Below are 20868 nucleotides of genomic sequence, written 5' to 3'. Positions count from 1 at the left end.
TCCTTGAAGATGAACTGAAAGTAGCCAAAACAAAACTGTCATCCCTTAGAAACCAAACTCCACATACGGAAGAGGAGGGACTACTTTAAAACATTATTTTGTTTTTAATCATTTTGGTAAATTACCCGTTAAGATATTTTTCCAGTAAGTAATTTTATAACTAAAAGTAACTTCATGTTTCACAGGGATCAAAAACAATGAGTGTAAACAGACTATATTGAAAGTAAAAGTTAGACATGGATTGAAAGCTGTTCAAACTTAACATCATCACTCATGACAAAAGAATACATAATTGTACCAAAAAAAAAAAAAACATAATGTGACCAAAATCAAATTTTAGATGGCTCTTTTTACTGATAGAAAAAGTCGCTCATGTACTCATAAGAACATCACAAATGTATAAATCCTTTGTGTAGCAGCAGATAGGTTTGAGTCAAAACAAAGTGTAAGGTGTAGTAGAAGGAAAATATCAGTTTGTTGGGGACAAAAGAGGTCCTCAAAGTAGGACAACTCATGTTAAACAAAGAATTAAAAATAAATTAGACAGTACTCTATGGGAGACAAAAACCTGCAAAATACACCGACTACTTCCTCTCACTGGACTCGTTCAGTTAGGGAAGTGACCTTCTAGGTGATACACATCCTCCTGTCTCAAGTTCCTGGGCTCACGATTTATATATATATATCATTTTATTCAGTAACCTTTATTAGTTCTAGTTGTTTTCAGAACCCCAGTATGGATTCATCCCACAACAGCTCTTCTTCTGTTCTTTGGTCCTCTGGTTTTCTCGTCTTTTTGTGTTTTTTGCCGTCTTTGTCTATGGGCTGCTCCTCTTTCTTCTTCTTGTCTTTCCGGTGTTTGGATTTGTCCACTGGACTCTCTTCCGCTCTCTTTTCCCTATCGCTGTTGTCTTTTCCTGAGTTGGCCTCCTCGATTTTCCTCTTCTTCCACTCGCTACTCTCGTTTTCTCTTCTCGTTTTGCTGTGATATCTGCTCTCTTTGTTTCGGTGTTCTCTTCGGTGCCGTCTCTCCTTCTTGTAAGAGTCGCTGCTTTCATCTGAGGAGGAGGAATAGTCGCTGGAGTCTGGGCTGGAAGGAGGACGTTTTCTGTGTGGGCCGGTTTTGCCGGGTATCCTCATCGTTGGCTTTTGTGGCCAGCAACCTTTTTCCCAGCCAGCCACTCTGGGATCTGCTGGATGAGGTGAATGATATACCGGGTAGGACATGGGATGATGAGGATAATACTTGTAAGGATTAGCTTTTGGATGAACTGGCGCAGGAACGGGGTCGGTTTCCTCACCGCTGTCATAGTGATCCCGATCTTGACGTAACATAGTTTTAGGTTCTAGACCTCTTGCCCTCTGGACTTTTATGTAATCTTCTAATTCCTCTTCGAAAGAGGCAAAAGTCTTCTTTGTGGTGTTCATCAAATTAGCCACCATGTTCCTCCTAAGGAAAGAAAATAAGGTCACATATTGAGGCTTCATGATCGTGTTTTAGCAAAAAGTCACTATCATCAGCAAAATAAGGTTTTGAACAGCACGTCCCAACTCAGTTTCCTATACACTCTGTATAACTACAATAGTGTAGTGGCAGCTTGAATGGGAGTTAACGAGGAAACTGAAAGGGTAACTAATTAAATCACTGTGCTGGCTGCTACAAATCAGAAGTTGGTTACTCCCAACATATCTTCTAAATGGAAGCAATAGTTTGTTTTGAGGCTTCAAGAGGTGATTTTAGGAAGAAGGTGTAATTCAAGTATTGTCAGCTTGTGAACACGACCCTCTTAGCTCTATGTCTGTATTACCCAGTACTGTTTAATTCCTGTGTTTGCCCCCAATTGTTAAGCGCTGGCGTTATATAAATGTTGATGATGATGATGAAGTATCAGGAGGAATTTCTGTAAGTTATAGTAGCTAGCATACGAGTCATTTCTAAGTAACAACATTTGTATAAATCAAGTTTTTATATTTTCACCATGTTGTATAAAGAGAACTTTATGTATTTCTAATGAATAAGTAGCTGCAGTGTAATCAACATAACTATGAGTAGATGACATCTCAAATAAAAACTTCATCTAACTTGTCAGACTCAAGTCTCCTACACCCCCTACTGGTCATTTCTACCAAACTAATGTGAAAGAACTATAGCAGAGGTAGGCAAAACGGGGGCTCTCCAGCTCCTGCAGAACTACAAGTCTATATCTGCATCGCTAGATAAATTAAGCTGTAGTGTTTACAGACATGGAGATAAATGGTATCACAGTGTACTACATATAGTTGTGTAAGGCTGGTTACCCACTGGCATCAAGAAGATGTGATGGCAACAAACCTTGCCAATGACGTAGACAGACACATACACATATATATATATATATATATATATATATATATATATATATATATATATATATATATATATATATATATATATATATATATATAACATACACTTCATTGCTTGGCAGGCAGATGGAAACGTTCTGTATTTTGCATGAGGTTTATCACTTACTTGATTTGATGCTTGTTCCCTTGCATATGGGACTTGTACATCTCTATTGAGGTAAGGGAAACGTTGCAGATTGGACACGTGTACATCCCGTCGCTCGCTGCTAAACACAGAATGGAGATTTTAGAGACTTAAAGGATCTTATCAGTTCCTGAGAAAGTGCACTAACAAGTAGCAAATTGGGACATGCAATTTACATGTATGAAGATTTACAATTACACCTCCACATCATATAATAAAATTATACTGGTGGCCAAAATAGGGCCACAAAGGCGGTTTAAAACACTGCGCTTTTTCAGCCAGAAAAAAAATGTGACATTCGGAAGTGACTGAATAGTATGGTTAGTGCCATTTCCTTCTCATACAAGTTGAGGCAGCGAAACAGCATTTCCCATTAAAAGCTGGGTCTTTATGGGAGATTGAGACCACTTCAATTCTGTCACTGGAAACATGCAGCGGTCTAATACCGCCAAGTGACACCATGAAACTTTTCTGGTAAGAAGACTTTGTGCTCCAGATCTACCAAAGAGCAAGAAGATGACTTACATAGGACCTTTCACCAGTGGGACAGAAGCTTCCTCGTTGCCTTGGCAGTAACACAAGTTGACTGCAGAAGGTGTAAAGAACACTTCCCCTATCCCCTCCTGTAGTGGCTGACAGGCGACGAGCACTCTAAGTGCTGGGCAGAGCTCTGTGACCACAGTGTGAAGCTCTGAGGACTGTTGTGACGCAGAGCAGAGACAGAGCACTGCCCAGTTAGTAACTAGCATTATGTGCCCGCTTTTTACTTTATGATTTTCCGGGGTGGACAATGGAGGGGGAAGTATTTTGTTATTCAGACTTTTTTCCTTAACCATCTCTGATTCAATCGTAATATAGTCTCTCCAATACATCACCTATTAATGAGCAGGCAGCAATATTAGAAAAAAAAACACCTGTTACCCCTATTTGGGAACTGGTAGTAAACACACAGACAAGGTGAATAAACTGTAAATATATCATGAGCTTTAACCCACTGAACTATCCGTGCATTATGTTACCTACAAACGGAATGAACAAGTGTTTTTCTAAATCCCACCCGATGCTTTATTCCTTCATACCCCCAGTGTCCATAGCGTCCTCCGTATCCTCCATCTCCTCCATCATTCTCCGGCGTGCCTCGTTGCGAGCGTGTTTTTTCCCATTGTAGTGCTGCTGAGCCACCAGCGGATTATTGAAAGAGGCGCAGCAGAGCTTGCAGTACTTGTTGGGGTCACTCAGATCAATCTCATTATTAGCGGAGGAGGGGGGCTGCTCGGCACTCGCTTCCTGCTGGTTACATTTCTCAGAGAGAGGGGGCACCACAGGACTGGGCTCCGACACCGGCGGAACAACTGGAAGAGAGTGGAAAAGTAAAAACGGCACGTCACTATTAGACAAGTGTTCCCTGTAATTTAGTCTATTAATAATGTAATCTACTGGGAATGTGATCCAAGCACAGGTCAATTGGCTGGGTCACAATAACAGGTACATCTCTGACTTTTATTCCAGTTACATGTAAATGCCACAACGCATACAATCTGTACCGCAGGGTTTTGCACTGTTGACCACACCCAACGCATTCTCACCTGTTTCTTTCTGAGAATCCAACGAGGGGTCATCAACTTCTGAAACCAACTGCTCCCCAGACATCTGTTTTAGCTTCTTGGCGTGAATCTTGCCCAAGTAATGTGATTGGGCCACCACTGGGGAGCTGAACACCATGTTGCAGAGGCTACAAAACTTGTTTTTGTCTTGTGCTAGGCCTTGATCCACCTGAAAGCGGACACCAGTTATACTCAATTGGGCAAGATGGCTTATAGTAACACTCTACTAACATCATATCTGGTGGTGCCTGGCAGCAGATTTATAAACGCCATGATGGAGAATGTGAGGTCTGGGAGGGGGACATCTGGAACTTATACAAGGACCCTCCCCACCTCTAGTCCCAGGTTATCAATGACAGTTGGTGGGTCCAATATTCTACAAATGGTAGTAAACTGTATATGAGGAAGAGCAGGAATCTCTATATTCAGAACAACTAGACAAATCTCACTGTTATTTTCTGGCACTGCTGTAATTTTCTGGTACTGCTGTAAGTAAAAGCATGGGGCAAAAATTACTGAATAATGTATTGCTGTGCTACTGATTTTTTATAATGTAAGTAACTTATTAGCAAGCAATAAGACGTTAGTTTGTATTAGTCTACACAAGACTGATATAAGCCGAAATCTGGTATGGATTATAGGACATCATTGACCTCTATGCCATGTTATTAAATAAAACGTATAAGGTGTACGAATGAAAACTTACATGAAAATCGACACGATCCACTTTCTGTTTTTTATACGTCATTTCTTCCAGCTCTTGTTTAAGGAAATACAGACGCACTCTTTGAGCATGTTTTTTGCCCTGAAAAAATAGCAACACAGAAAAACAATCCGTTAACCTCAGGAGATTTCAAGGGTGTCTCCAATTTCTACTTATATACAGGTGAATGAGCAGAAATACACTAAGAAACACCATTCATCTTCAGACTGCATAGCAGCCCACAGCTGAGTAGAGACAGAAACAAAACTGACAACCCTGGAAGACTATGGGAATACAGAATATGCCAGTCACAGAAACCCGAAAGGATATCTTTTTTGGGGATGAATAAGACAAGTATACAGTGTTCATAATACACCCAATTGATTAGAGAACTCCTACATAAGGAGTGTGATCAACTGGATTAGTGCCAATGCAATTTTGGATAGTTTGTAGCCTTTTCACGAACCTACAGCCAATAAGATTCAGTACCCAAGACTGACGCTGCGGTATCCTGTCTTTCGGGAAAAACTGCAATTCCGTTAGAAGTTGGAGGTCCATTAAGAGACCCAATGGATAGAAAAATAGAGCATTTTTGCTAAAAGCTTAATATATCCTCACGGATGGTAATTAAAACCTAAGTAGCCATAGCTTTGGTCTCCTGGACACTCAGAATCTGGCTGAATAATCTGTTTAAAGACATTTAAAAGAAAAGAATGGAGAATGCAGCTTCAACAGTGGTGGCCAGGAAAGTCCATTGGCTGCTTCATTGGGAGGCAGATCAAGAGTCAAAAATATTGCTTAACTATGCTTCCTTGTCAAGGTGGTTTTCTGTTTGGATATCATGATTCAGAAAGTCACAGAAGGCAAAATACAAAATTTACCACTGATTGTAGAAGAACATGTTCTGCTTCTTCCACAATACAACATTTTAAAAAGAAGCAAAAACCTATCTTCCTGGAGAGCTGTATGCTAGATGCTACGTGGATATCACACTCATTCCTTAAGAGGAAAGAAAGGTGTCACGCCTGGGGATCTGTCTGTACTCAGACTGGGTTGTGTCTCAGGAGCTGGACTGGTGACTACGTGGATAAAGCTGGGTGGCCTGGCTGTAACCTGAATGCTGAAAGAGGATTGCTGTCACCGGAATGCTGAAAGAGGATTGCTGTCACCGGAATGCTGGAAGAGGATTGCTGTCACCGGAATGCTGAAAGAGGATTGCTGTCACCGGAATGCTGAAAGAGGATTGCTGTCACCGGAATGCTGGAAGAGGATTGCTGTCACCGGAATACTGAAAGAGGATTGCTGTCACCGGAATGCTGAAAGAGGATTGCTGTCACCGGAATGCTGAAAGAGGATTGCTGTCACCGGAATGCTGAAAGAGGATTGCTGTCACCGGAATGGAACCAAATTGCTGGAATCGGACTGCAGATTGCACTGTCAGAGCTGGATAAATAGCAAGACTGTAGCGAAATACATAGCAAGACTGCAAACTGCTAGGAACCAGGTTGGTGTCTGAAATACAACGTTGCACTGGTAACAGCTAAGGGCTCCAGGAACTCCTTTTGTAGTTGTTGTTGATTTCTGATTGGAGACTGCAATCAGCTGGGCCAAAACAGCACTCCAAGTTGCTCAGATGGATCAGCTGACTATATCCAAGATGGCAGCTCCCATGGACTGGTTTTGGAGGAAATCTGAAATGGAGACAGACTGGACAGCATCTTACAGAGAGGTCTGAAACCAGCAGAGCCTGAGGAACGCAGGGACAACTTGAAAAGGCAGCAAAGAGGTAAGTGACAGAACCTGAGAGCCTGGTGTATGACAGAAGGAAGACGGCCCAGAAACTCACAATGACTAGTGGTCAACAAAATGAACCTCCAGCAGGTTTGGTGGGTGGCATGTAAGGTATGTGGAAGCCTGGATGGTTATGATGCAAGCTCTCTGGGTTTGGGACATTATAAACATGGGGTACACTTTAGAGTTTGAGTGCTACCTAGAAAAGATGTATTATGTGAATTCTAGACCCCATCATCTCTGGTGAAAATGAGGGCAGTACGCAGCAGTGTATAGACACTCATGGAGAAAGAGATCATTTACTCCAGGATCTACCAGTCCGAGAGGCACCAACTTCTACTGTAGACTCTTTCTGGTAAAAAAAAAAAAAAACATGAGGATTTCGAACAGTTCTCAATCTAAGAAAACTCAATCAATTTGTGTATGCAAGATTCTGCCTGGAGTCTGAAACTTTAATCACAATGCAAATAGAAGAAAATTTCCTTAGATCAATAGATCTGAAGGATCTGCACATCCCAATTGCATCGCAGCACCTCGCTTTCTAAAGTTCTACAGCCAGGGACACAAGTTCCAGCTATTGTCTGCCATTTGGCCTCTCAACATCTTCCTGAACTTTTACAAAGGTACTAGTGGTTCTTAAAGCTGCAGGGAATTGCAATTTGGTCTTATTTGGGAGCTATAATGGAGAAGTCAGAGCACAGCTCACTAAACAAAGCACTCAAAGTAATCTCCTTTCTAGAGGACCATGGTTGGATCACCTGGTGTCAAGCCTCGGTGTCAGATGCCGGCGAGTCTTACCTATGACTGAATTAAGTGTCAGCAACAACCTTCAATAATGGAGTATGAGCAACAAGTAAATGATAACTGGCCTTCAGCATAAACAGCACTATGATAAAGAGCATAGATACCTCGTAATGTGCATTTTTGTGCGATTCAAACTGTAAGACTGCCCCACACACCCGGCAGAAGGTGTCCGTAAAAAGTTCCTTTTTGGTTTTCTCATCCAGAATAATATCTGTGGAGCAAAAGTGTAAAATAATTAGCGACCGATCACTGACAACATAGCAATGATCTAATTCATTGAATGTATGTGAGAATCGGAGATGTTTGGGAACATGTTTTACATTATTTTGGGACATTAATTGGCAACGTTTAAAAAAAAAAAAAAAAAAAAAAAAGGATCTTTCCTTTAAATTCAATATACTGTGTAAATGTAAGTCACTTCCAGTGTAGCATAAACCTCATAGCTCTTAATATTTTGTATCCGTTATTCACGCAAGTCAACTGCCATAAACAGGTCAATTACCTAATCACATTTGTCCATTTTAGTTCAGAATACAGCCCTCATTGGCGAAAGAATTATAATTGGTGGCAGGTACAAGTGGATGACAGAGCTTCATGTCACCTATCCTTAAAGTATTCATCATCATCACCATTTAATTATATAGCGCCACTGATTCCGCAGGGCTGTACAGAGAACTCACTCACATCAGTCCCTGCCCCATTGGAGCTTACAGTCTAAATTCCCTAATATACACACACAGACAGACAGAGAGACTAGGGTCAATTTTAATAGCAGCCAATTAACCTACTAGTATGTTTTTGAAGTGTGGGAGGAAACCGGAGCACCCGAAGGAAACCCACGCAAACACGGGGAGAACATACAAACTCCACACAGATAAGGCCATGGTCGGGAATTGAACTCATGACCCCAGCGCTGTGAGGCAGAAGTGCTAACCACTGAGCCACCGTATATTCACAAAGGTACCCCTAGGAAGCAGAGGCCTAAAGAGACTTCTAGGGGTCAGCGATGGTCAGAAACGTCAGTCATTGTAGTACAATAACAGGTAGCCTTACAATTATATTAAGACATAAGTCAAGTCAAATTACTCTTTAATAGGAAACTAAGCAGGCAGTTACTCCTAGGAAAAATACTAGTAATGTCCCAAGACTTGTCGGATATTTTCTAGTGACCTTATTCCTCTAAGAGACAACTAAACAGAACTCTCTCTTTTCATAAATAAATGAATGCCTATTAAACCTAGCTTTACACGGTTGGAGGTTGTACACGCATCATGTGTGGGTGATCGCGTGCTTAGAAAGGGTACATTGAAACCATCAGTAAATCAATGGCAGCACATTTCCTAGCTCTGGTCTCTCATTTGAAAATTGTTATTATCGCTTTTTTTTTTCTATTACCCATCTACTTGTGAATTAGAAATATTAGGTAACGCCTATTAACTTAGGCTGAAACTATAGTAATCAGAGCTCTCCCACTGCCTCTCTTCTCTACTGGATATAAAATAAAAAGAATTTGGCAGGCACGTAAAGCCACTGGTAATTCTTTGTTTTCACAGCTTTCTGCAACCGTTAGCGATGTAGATCAACTGATAAATGTAACTGTCCCCCTGAGACAGGGGAAAATGAATTCATGTTTGGAGTTGTAAAGCCCTCGACATGACAAAGATGTTCTGCTGCAGAACTTTCCAATCAATTTACTATAGCAGTTACCTCTGATGAATTTATCAATGGTAAAAAAAAAAACCAAAATAAAATAACCCATTCTAAACAAAAAAATGTGAACTGAGCCGCACTGAAGAGTAGACTAATGAGACGAGTCTGAATCACCAGCCTTCGCTGAGCCACAGTAGATTTGACGTATGGAACGATGCAGAGTGTGGCAGGTCATTAGCAGTCTCAGGTGCAGCTCAATAACAAGCTGTGAGTCTGTGGATGAACATTGCTTGCTCCCACGTGACTATGGTTTTATTGCTCCCCAGATAAGAAACCTCAGCACTGAAACACTGGACAGGTTAATCTATAAGCCATACACTGAGCTTAGAGAAGCTGCATTGTTCTTACCTTCAGAACAATATTCCCCCAACAATATTTCCCCTATACTTAGGCTTTATTTTGACGTACAGGCAAGGTATTATATTCTGCTCTAATGCTTTACAGCTTAAAGTGCTGATCTATTCCCAATGACAGATATATGGCGCTGTGCACACTGAGGCTACTAAATGTAAAGCATGCATGATTATTACAGTCAGGTGTAATATATAGGAATCAGAAACTATTCCCACCGACATTATCAGACTTTGTACATTCCTAGGACAGCACTGAAGTTGCTTTATGTAAAACTTTTCTTTATCTACCACCGGATTTATCCCAGTAAGACCCACTGACTATTTCATATTGAAGTCTAATGCATCCGAGAATTGTGACTGGGTTTAACTAACTAACATGGTGGGCAACGTAACCGGAGCATGGACCAAAGCAAAGAAACTTTGAACGCACTCATTTTTCCGTGTTGGTCAGTGCTCCATTTTTTTATTGCTGCAGTGAAAAGCGCACACGTGGTCATAAGGATCAATGATCCCTACGCCTGAAACTTTTCCTACTGTCTCTGTCCATTCCATTTAGAACACACCACAGAGTATGTCCCTATAACATGTAGTGCTGTTATTGCAGATGATCACAGATATTAAAGGTTCATACTCATTGGTGTCTTTTAAATGTGTTTTTAATGCACGTAAACGGGTCTGACGCTAAAAAGCATTGAGTCTACTGTTACCGCACCCGGTGGCGTTACTACTTGTGTTGCGGTTCTGTTTTACAGAAATCTCCTTGTCTTTACGTACAGTAAATGTGAAAAAAGGCAAGTTGGGAAATCAATCAAAACGCAAGCAGTACACTCTATAAAAAGTGTGATATTCCATTTTACCAGCAATCTTCAACAGAATTATTTTTTTTTTTTCCCACAAACCTAAACACATTATTTAAATGGTAATTACACATCAACAAAGGCTTTTATTACTCGGCCATATAGATTATACTTGCTCCATGGAATGTGCACAGTGACAGCTTCACATAGCATATAGTGTACACACATACTATTTACATCATTTTACAAGCTCTCAAATAATAGTAAATGTTTCCGGTGAAACCAATGGGCGTGTGAATAAGATAGTTATTTCAACCTCGATGCCAGTGTGACAACATGAACACAAATACAGAATGAGATTCCAAGGTCACCACTTGGAAGGTTTAGAATCCCACACACAGGTGATGGTACACACGGGTCCAGTGAGGAAACCACAGAATCCTATGTATCTAGTTCTATGACAAACCATTTCATAACAATGGGGACATTCAGACAAACTGGTGCCTAGGTAACCCACAGCAATAACATACTTGCCATTGTTTTGATTGGCTAGTGCACGTTACAGTCACCTGTTTTTCCATATATATATTGTCGTCAATGATTGGAACTGATTGTACGGAAGGCTCAGTCTAGGTATATGATAGTATCTACACCAAAGAAACGTTATACACATTTAACAAATGGCAAGAGAAGACTAGTCTATTTTATGTAACAAAAAGGATATAGGGATTTGATTTACGTCTCACTGCAGAATACTTGCTGCAATCGGTTACAGTATGCTACAGGGAGTAAATACACATAAAGATGTAATCACACTGCTCCTGGTCTATGTAATCGAATAGCAGTTGCCTGATCATGGTGGTTGTCAGGACAGACAGAGGGCTCCGGAGGACTAGACCCAAACTGGAGATTCAGTCAGCAGGACGTGTCGGGTGACTGTGGCAAGCGACTCGGTAACACCCTTAGCTTCTTGTTTAGAAATGGACAAAGACGTAGGGCAAGCTCAGGTTGGGGGACACAAATGGGGTTCTGTGGAAATATGATTTTCTATTATAGATAAGATTTTTAGGGAACGGGTGGGTATTTTAACACTTTAAAGAAACACCTTTTTTTAAAGTAGAAATCCACCCAGATGATTGTGGCGAGTTTCATCATGTTAAGAAGGTTGGATTTATCTAGACCAGACCCGAAAAATCTCTCCCGGTGTTGTGAACTACACGTCCAGGCAAACCTGCCAGCTATTGCTTGACTATTGTCTTGTAATGCATGTTGGGGCTTATAGTTTCACAACACCTGGAGGGCCACAGGTGTCCAGGCCTGAACTAGGCATTCAGGTTATGAATACGCAATTTCGATAGATCAAGGCAGAGAACTTTGTCCTCTCCTCAGGGACTGTATCTGACCTCTCTGCCTGCTCGCTCTCCTTTTTGCCGGATACTTTCTGTCCCGGACAAACCCCCAATTACATCATATCCAGCTCCCAATGGTACCACACGTGTTTCTTTGGACTAGGATCCTGCCAAAGGGCCATTTGTGTCCCGAGATGCCGACACATTCACTGGCACCTGCAAATGTGGAATTGTCCTCAGTGAGATATACGAACCTTGGTCAAATGTGCAAATCTGCACTAAATATCAGCAACCAGACCTTTACTCTCATTGTCTAACCCACTCTAAGCAGGTACAAGAATAAAGTTGTACCTTTGAGCTATGTTAATTAAAAAAAACCTGTGACTTTTATACTGCATGTTAGGTTGGAAATGAAGTTAATTGTTATACATATTGGTGTACCTGATGCACCGAGATTATAAAACCTGTCTCTGATCATTCCAGGAGCTAACATATGGCCAGAAGATATCTACTACATGTATAAATCGTTTATAACTAAACTTTAAGTCTGCAGCATGTAATAAGACAATACCGACTACTGTAAACCCACAATCTGTGATGGTTTCGACGCACGGGCGTTTTACATTCTAAATACAACAAAAGGGCACAGGAGGAGAAGAGTTTGGACACAGAGAGCCACGCGTTCTCTTGGTGGTGGTCAATGATCCCTCCCCACTTGTGTCTGTGCGCTGTCTATTTTAATAAAACATAGCACCAATGTGAAAATCAGATCAGGCACATTTCACATTAAAGGGTTTATTTTATTTTTTTAAGCACCTGATGAATGAGAATACATTTTTTCTGACCAATAATCAACAATTCAATTGAATTTTTGAATGGATACTACACAAATCTTTATACACTGTACAGACACTGAATGAGTAATGTAGTACAAACCATGAACTTTAAAAGCACAGTGGGCATATGGGAAGACCATTAGACATAACTGTTCAGAAAAGGTAGGGTTGCCTATAGCAACCAACCAGATGTTTGTTTTCATTTTCTAAACTGTACTAGAAAAATTACATAATCTTCTAAGCAGCTAAGAGCGTGACCTGTTCTGTGGAACAGTTTTCATTAAAAAAAAGACCCCCACAGTACAAAAGAAAGACCATGATATGGCCTTGGACACCTACTGCCACCTAAATGTCCCATATGACACTTATCATACTATAGTTTATAGTCGTTCCCTTTATATCACCTATGCTCTGACATAACTCAAGTCTCACACTAAGTCTGTTCCATTCTTTAGCTAATCACTCCCACCTACACCATGATAACACTTCTGGAATCCCTGAGGTTCAGGTACACTGCTTGGGACCCCATATTTCTCTTGTCCTATCTAGTGTCCCCAAACTAGAAAATAGATACCAAGCTGTGGAGGTAAAATGATGGAACCAGAGCCTTATCAAGGCTGTCATTAGTCCTACTGGTATGGACAGGTTGTATACCACTGCGTCTCAGAGCTATAATTCCCTTATCACCCCTATTGTCTGGAACACCCACTTGTTATTTAAAACATCTACTGCCTCTTTATATCCCTTGATCTTCTTACTGAAAACTTTCATCTCTGTAGAAATCGCTCTTCTAAACCTATGCTACTCCTACAAAGCACATTTTACTAATCTTGCGTCACTTGTATTATTAACCCTCCAAACCTCACTCTTGGATTCCTTACCTCTGTTATTCTGATGTACCCTTTATCATACTGAGCTTTCATTAAACAATCACAACTGCCCTGCTGTCTCTCGCTACTGTCTACCATCAGACTTTTCCTGAGGTCTTATTTCACTATATATAGGATTATGGACACTAACTTAACCTTCTATCCCACTCATCTGAGGTTTCAAAATACACAGACTTTTCATGCACACTAACTTGTCATACACAGCGGTCCTTCAACCTTAAACTATCTCCTTCCACATCCCTCAATACTCGCACACATACGGAAACTTGCAGAATGTAGACATGCCAGTACCTAATGATAAACTGACATCTGCCATACACCAGAATACAAAGACCAGCCCCTGCCATAGCATAGAGTATGATAAAATAAGAGGTAATCCTGTTTGTTGCAATTGTAACATTGAAGACCGTTGCTAGTGTAGACCAGTGCTCTAGGTTTGAAACCTTTCTATTGGCTTTTAGCAACACCCCAAAACCTAAACAAGCTCAGCTCCACTCTGATTTCTGCTCCGCTCCAGAGCATTGTTAGAAAACAAAAGAAACCTGAACTTAGAGCAGGCACTTCGCTCCAGAGTATCCACCCAGGGGCAAACGCAGGATTTGCAGAGGGAGGTTTCCACACCACGTCGCCAGTGGGCGTGGCCAGCATGCATGGGGGAGTGGCTATAACTTTAGACAGTGCTTGGCTGCTCTCCAACTCTTCCTAGCCCCATAATATACATGGGCAATGCTGCGTGCACTACTGTTAGGTGCACACAGCTCTCCCCCCTTTTAAAGCAGAGCCGTGTGAAGCGGAGCAGGGTCCAGCCACCTCAATTATACAGTGCCCCAGGCTTGGAGGGGGGTTTCCAGGCACTAGGAAACCCCCCTCGGTTTGCCTATGCCACCATTCCTAATTGGCCTTGGACAATTTTTCAGAACACTACACTAGGACTGTCAGCTCCTATTTTATTACTATTCTAGTCAGTGATATTAAGGTGAGTGGAGTACTCCAATGACCAAAGTAGAGTTTGTGCATAAGACACATGCCCCTATCCTGAACTTTTACCTTTGAGGAGTAGGACTGATCACTTAAATGTATGCCGTCCATACTAGTGCTTCTATAATTTATATATATAAAACATTTTTCCACGTTGTCTGCCGCCTTATTTTGGTCACATGACAACACGCAAATCACATGACTATGAACAGCTGTGATCTGTCCTATAGAACAGGGGTCACATGACTATGAACAGCTGTGATCTGTCCTATAGAACAGGGGGTCAAATAGGTAACCAATCATGTGATCTATCAAAGAATCCGTGGTGTAGTCACATTCTTACACAAGCCAGACATTGTGGACAAGATTCAAACTTTTAATAAAATAACATTTTTAAAAAAGAAGATGGCCCCCTCTGGAGAAACCCTTAGTTCACTATATAGCAGCTAGTACGACTGCAATACGTGCGCCACAGTTCTTTCACATGGAAGTCCCATAGAGCATTCAAACTGGCATGACGTTCCCCATCTCACGCAGCGGTAACCTGCCACTTGTAGTTACACTGTCAGTCACTAATCCACCCATGTCTCATTGTCATACTGCTCTCCCTCCCAGTAACTACCCATATCCCAGACTGTAAACAAGCCGCAGCTCACCTTCTGCCTCTCCAGGGTAGCGGAGGCCTTCTGGGCTTCCAATACGGTTAATATACAACAAAGTTCAAGTGCTTTTATTTCACATTACAGCATACAAGAGCATAGAAGAGGAGACTGTACTGTCCTTGGACTTTACCAAAAAATAAAAAACACTGGCTTTAAGTAAATGGAGAGGAAATTTGGGAGCATATCTGAAGTGTCAAACGTGTTCCGAAAAAACGCTGCTTACACTGACGTAGTCTTAAAGGTCTCCAGTTTACGACAGAGTAGTGTGATGATCTAAGTTATTCGAACAGGGGATATGGTGCATACACAGCTGACCTGTTATCCCAAAGTCTAATGACAATTCCCATTCAATATACAGCTAACCTATGTGCTCAAAATTGGGAATTAGGTAGTTTATGTGAAATACCTTTCAGAAATGATCAATATAAGGGAATCAAGCATCTGTTCTTATGCATTAAGTTCTCTGAGCAAAGAATATGATGAGTACATATTACATAAAAAGCACTGTATGCTGAGACCATCATTACATGGTCTACATACCTGTTCCGAAAATGTGGAAGTAGATTAGATTCTCCCAATCAGATGAATATGGGATGTATTCATGTGAATATATCCAGGGTTGGACCAATCCCAGTCACATTAAACAATGCCCTCTGGCGACAGGACCACTGCCTATGATGGCTCATACTGGAGCACATTGGTCGGGAATCGTTAAAACGGATTTCTACCATAAAGAGCTACTAATGCATACAGAGCCTAACCTACATATGTGCCAGACACACCAATGGCATTATAAACATAATCCCTGCATTGCAGCTCTTTCCGCAGGAAAAGAACAGGCTTATAGAACGCTGTGCGATACAATGGAGAGGAAAGTGGGGCTTGTACTTTGTGTAGTGGGTGTAAACTGGTTTGGAGTTGTGTACAATATCATCTGCTTTGATCTAAATGCTGGCAAGATGTAGCTTCTCTACAGAGGGACTTAAATAAACTGGAGGATTGGGCGGCCAAATGAAAAATGGAATATGATGTTTAACATAGATAAATGTAAGATTATGCATTTAGGGATCAAAAACAAGAACGCAATCTATAAATTAAATGGAATTAATTCAAATCTATAATGGAAAAGGATTTGGGAGTGCTCGTAGACAGTAGACTTAGCAATAGTGCTCAACGTCAAGCAGCAGCTGCAAGGGCAAACAAAGTATTGGCATGAATAAAAAGGGGCATAGATGCAAGGGAAGATAGTGTAATTTTGCCACTGTATAAATCGTTGGTAAGACCTCATCTTGAATATGCAGTACAATTCTGGGCAAAACTCCATAAAAAAAAAAAGATTCTGGAACTAGAAAGGGTTCAGAGAAGGTCGACAAGATTGATAAAAGGTATAGAGTCATTAAGTTATGAGGAAAGAAAAGAGGCGTTTAAGGGGAGATATGATTACTATGTACAAATACATTAAGGGTCAATACAGAGAACTTTCATGGGAACTTTTTACCCCAAGGACTATACACAGGACACGCGGTCACCCCCTAAGGTTAGAGGAGAGGAAGTTTCCAAACCAGCAAAGGAAGGGGTTCTTTACAGTAAGGGCAGTCAAGATATGGAATTCAATGCCAGGGAAGGTTGTGATGGCAGATTCAATAGATATGTTTAAGAAAGGGTTAGACAAATTTTTAGCAGAAAAGTGTATCCAGGGATACGACCATTAATTAAAATGAAGGATAGTAGTGGATATAGGGTAAATATAGGACTGCAATATTGAGTCTGGGGGGATTTTCACAATTGAAACAGATTGGCAGTTGCTTACTCTGGATCAATTTCAAATATAAGTGCAGGATCGCAGGAGATCCAAAATAGGTTGAACTTGATGGTCTGGTGTCTTTTTTCGACCTCATCAACTATGTTACAACTGTTAAAGAACAAAATAAATGTAAAATATTATTGGCTGGAAGTCAACAAGTTTAATTACCTGGGATGAACCTTTTCTTTTCAATCTGCAAGGTTTCCCCAAAGCCTTCTACAGTCCACCACTGCTCTATTCTATTACCCCTGACCCGTGAACGTCCCCTTGGCATGCACGGAGAAGTACACTGAGGCAAGGCTTAGATTAAAATCAATTCCTGTTTAAATCAGGAGCAGAGCAGCACTGAATTGTTAAAGATTGTGGGAACCATTGTGGATCAAGCAAATGGCACATCCCACGTAAGTAAAGCTCTCGCTTATACCTTAACTTTATTTTTTTATTAACTCCATCCAATGCATAATTTTATGTTTTTTTAGATAGAGTTCTTCTTTAAGTGTGATATCCTATATGAGTATGCTGTGCAATTCATGTATATTGCATAGACACGTGCCAATGTGCAAAGTCCCACTAATTATGTTTATGTGCACGATTCACATTTTTCATATTACAAAATTGATGAGCGTTAACATTTGACTCTGGCTCCTTATTTTTTGAAAAAAAATCTGTCTAGAACTGTATATGTCAACACACAAGGAAGTGTACCATACAGTACAATGTGGAACGTTTATTGGTGGAAGTTGTATATTTCCTTTGACCTAAAAATATCAAAAACCTACTTTTTTCCTTAAACAGAACACAGAGGGTAGTACATTAAGGGTGGAAGTAACAATCTTCAACACTAATCTACATCATGACAGGAGCGCTCAAATACAGATCAATAACCTATGAGAGTACATGTGGTATAATAGTTTAAAGTAGCACTTGGGAAAATTAAAGTTGCACCCCCCCCCCCCCCCCAAAAAAAAAAAAAAATACAGCAGCTTCTAATGAAAAAACAAAAACAAAAAAATACAGTCAAGTCAAAGCGGTTATCTTCACTTGTTTAGAAGTGTCAAGCTGGCTGGTGTAGACTAAAATAGCTCGCAGGCGATGGGGCTCCAATGACCACCAATTACAGCCGAGAACTATAGAAATTCATCTGGATTTCAATTGCTCTGGCTGAAAATGCAGTTAGTCAGCGACTGCGGTCACTACGAGCGCAGACATCTGCCGACCACACTAATGGCCAAGGCACTCAGTCGAAAGCAGAAGTGTTTACAAACATCTAAATACCCAACATCAGGCCCATTACTAAAATAAGAATACAAGTAAAGCCTGTTCCTATATACAAGGTGGTGTGTCATGTCAGGTAATGGATCATCAGCAAATATTTCCTTTGTATAAAGAAAAATAATTTGGTATATTTAGGTGAAACACTGGAAGGGGAGGAGCTGTGTTTAGAATACCATATATAGACATTATAAGACTCTCCACTCCCAAAGCATATAATTAAGAGCTAGGATAAGGGGGGCTCACTAATTACATCATAAATGAAAAAGAGATTATGATGCAAACTCTATATAAAGTCCAGAGGACTCTGAAGTGCCTTAAAGACACACCCAATGAACTCCCAAATCTAATAACAAGGGGATACAAATCCAGCGATTATCCAAATTACAAGGACTTCCACTTTCTTCCTCAATACCTGGTGGAAACGGAGTATCTGTCATTTCCATACTCTGCGTATATGAAGATCATGGATTTATGCTATAACTATTTTCCAGTGATATCAGTGGAGCCTGCTTTGTATATGCCTATATTATGAATAAACTCAAGACAATATTAACCAGTGGGGATCCCAGTGGCATAAAGCAAACAGGGTAATTGGAAAAAATAAATATCTTATGCACATATATACCATGAATACAAGGGACTGAGAAAGAACACTATTCCCATAACATACACTGTGCAGTTAATCCTACTCCCATAACATACATTAATGAGGCCATAATTATTCCCAGGGAAGGTAGAGGGGACTATGGAGTAAATGTCCAATCCCCAGGATATAATTATTGGGGGGCTATGGGGACTGTCAGAGGTTTAATCAGATTGAGGCAACCTGTGGGTTTTCTACCTGCTGAGGAAGCTGCACGTCCCTGGATGCCCTGACACTCTGGGACTTGTAGTTCCCCAGCAGGGATCTCACTACAGAGGTGGGAGACTCAGACTCCCAGTATAAGGACAGTATATAGGATAGACAGGGCCTGTGCCCCTCCCCGGGGCCTGTGTGTGCAGGCTGGGCCTGTCCCAGGCGGGGCTCACTCACACTCACCTGTCAGGCAGGGGATGGTGGTGTGGGCACTACTACTAATGTCACCCCCCGCCATGGGCACGCTACAGGGGCTGCTGCTCTGTGTTATACTCTCCACTAGCTGCGGGATGATCATCGCACCCTCCGACGCCATGTTTCAGGCACTGAGCTCTGCTCTCTCTCCCACTTCCCCCACCCTCCGAAGGGACTGACCGCACCGGGGTGTGGACAGCAACGTCATGAGTGACGCGTCACCTCCGTCACAGAGCCCGTTTAACTTGTTCCCGGCGGCCCGTTCGGCCTGTGACCGGAAGTGCGTGTGGAGGAAGTTTCAGGCGGCTTCACTTGCCCTCTTCTCGGGCGCGCCATCTTTCTTCAGGGCAACAGCCCGCAACAGAAGTAAAAAGTCATTCATGCATTTTATAGACAGATATGTCTATATAATAAATATAGATATAATGTGTTAATATATATAGATTATTGGTCAGAGAGGGGGAGGGGGTATACGGCAGGGTGTATATATATATATATATATATACATACATACAGATGTATATATATGTACTCAATCACTGTACACACACACATCAGTTATATAACGAAACATAACGGTCGCCTTGCCTGCAGTAAGCACTCGATCAATCACAAAGCAGAGCAGCGCCATCACAACCAGCGCGGATGAAATACGCATGCGTCGGACTTGACACACAAGCAGCCCGCATGCACCGTTTTAATGATTTTGCGCCGACCTGCTACGCTCGACAGAGTGATTCAAGTCCACGTCAAACATCAAATGTTCAAAGGTTACTTTTAAAACTTGAAAAAAAAATCAGTCGAAAAGAAGGTGCCAGAACTCAGTACCGGTGAGTTCTATGACAAAAAAAGCACTGTGTATATGTATATATATATATAGGTGTGTATGTATATCATACATGCCAACTCTCCCGGAAAGTCCGGGAGACTCCCGAAATTCGGGTCAGTCTCCAGGGCTCCCGGGCAAGCTGGCATTTCTCCCGCATCCCAATCTCACAGAGAATTGCGTCATTTGACGCGATTCTCTGTGAATCACGCCATTTTGGGGGGCGGGATGAGGCCAATCGCGTCATTTTGGCCCCGCCCCCCCGCAACGCAAATTACGGTTTCGCGGGGGACGGGACAAAAATGACGCGATTATCCTCGTCCCGCCCCCTCCCGCCCTCCAGTCATGCCCCCTCATGATGTATATATGTATGCATATTTATATATATATATATATTTCAACAAAATAAAAAGAAAATACTTTGGGCCTAATTCATTAAAGAAAGTTGAGGAAAAGTATGTGAGGCAAAACCGTGTTGCATTGAAGGGAGAGGTAAAATTAAAGTGCAGATTTATATTTGGGGTAGGGCATGTCCTAGATCAACTTTACATTTCAGTGTACAAATAAGCTGTCAAGTATTTGTGTGCTACATGAAAAAAGAGACAGTATTTTCCTTATGTGCAAATTAATAACCTCATTATTTCGCACCCATTACATTGCACTATGGTTTTGTCCAGAAAACTCGAGTAAGAAAACTTTAATGAGTCAGGCCCTTTGTCATGAAGTGGTTAAACATAGCACAGCCATCTATATATATATATAAATATTGTATACTTATGCATCTATCTGTAGATTTCTATATATATAGATGGCTGCGTTATGTTTAACCACTTCATGACAATGTTTTTTTTTTTTTTTTGTTGAATATATCTTTTATTTTTATTTATTATTATTACATTTTTACA

The 20868-nt window shown here is 41.1% G+C and overlaps 1 protein-coding gene across 2 annotated transcripts; it reads right to left on the bottom strand.

The window, feature by feature from the left end:
• Window positions 1-245: 245 nt before the first annotated feature.
• On the bottom strand, window positions 246-19370 carry KRCC1 (lysine rich coiled-coil 1). 2 transcript variants are annotated; one of them, XM_075193999.1, is made up of 7 exons: window positions 19126-19370; window positions 7537-7643; window positions 4841-4939; window positions 4117-4303; window positions 3610-3882; window positions 2513-2609; window positions 246-1450 (listed from the first exon to the last, which is right to left on the bottom strand). In XM_075193999.1, the coding sequence occupies exons 1-7, from the start codon at window positions 19256-19258 to the stop codon at window positions 724-726; spliced, it is 1623 nt and encodes a 540-aa protein (XP_075050100.1). In that variant the 5' UTR covers window positions 19259-19370; the 3' UTR covers window positions 246-723. The 2 variants fall into 2 exon arrangements, with proteins under 2 accessions (XP_075050100.1, XP_075050099.1); XM_075193998.1 differs by having other exon boundaries at window positions 2513-2612; window positions 19126-19369.
• Between the last annotated feature and the right edge of the window lie 1498 nt (window positions 19371-20868).

This window comes from Mixophyes fleayi, chromosome 1, assembly GCF_038048845.1.
Source record: "Mixophyes fleayi isolate aMixFle1 chromosome 1, aMixFle1.hap1, whole genome shotgun sequence".
Taxonomy (NCBI): Eukaryota; Metazoa; Chordata; class Amphibia; order Anura; family Limnodynastidae; genus Mixophyes; species Mixophyes fleayi.
The sequence above is the reverse complement of the archived record's forward strand: the minus strand, read 5'-3'. Positions and strand labels throughout refer to the sequence as shown.

Excerpts from the sequence above, each read along its gene's own strand:
- KRCC1 (XM_075193998.1), bottom strand. The coding sequence starts at position 19,258 with ATGGCGTCGGAGGGTGCGATGATCATCCCGCAGCTAGTGGAGAGTATA. Across the intron at positions 3,883-4,116 it reads GGATTCTCAGAAAGAAACAG|TTGTTCCGCCGGTGTCGGAG; the intron begins GTGAGAATGCGT and ends ACTCTCTTCCAG. Across the intron at positions 2,613-3,609 it reads GGACGCTATGGACACTGGGG|CAGCGAGCGACGGGATGTAC; the intron begins GTATGAAGGAAT and ends TTCTGTGTTTAG.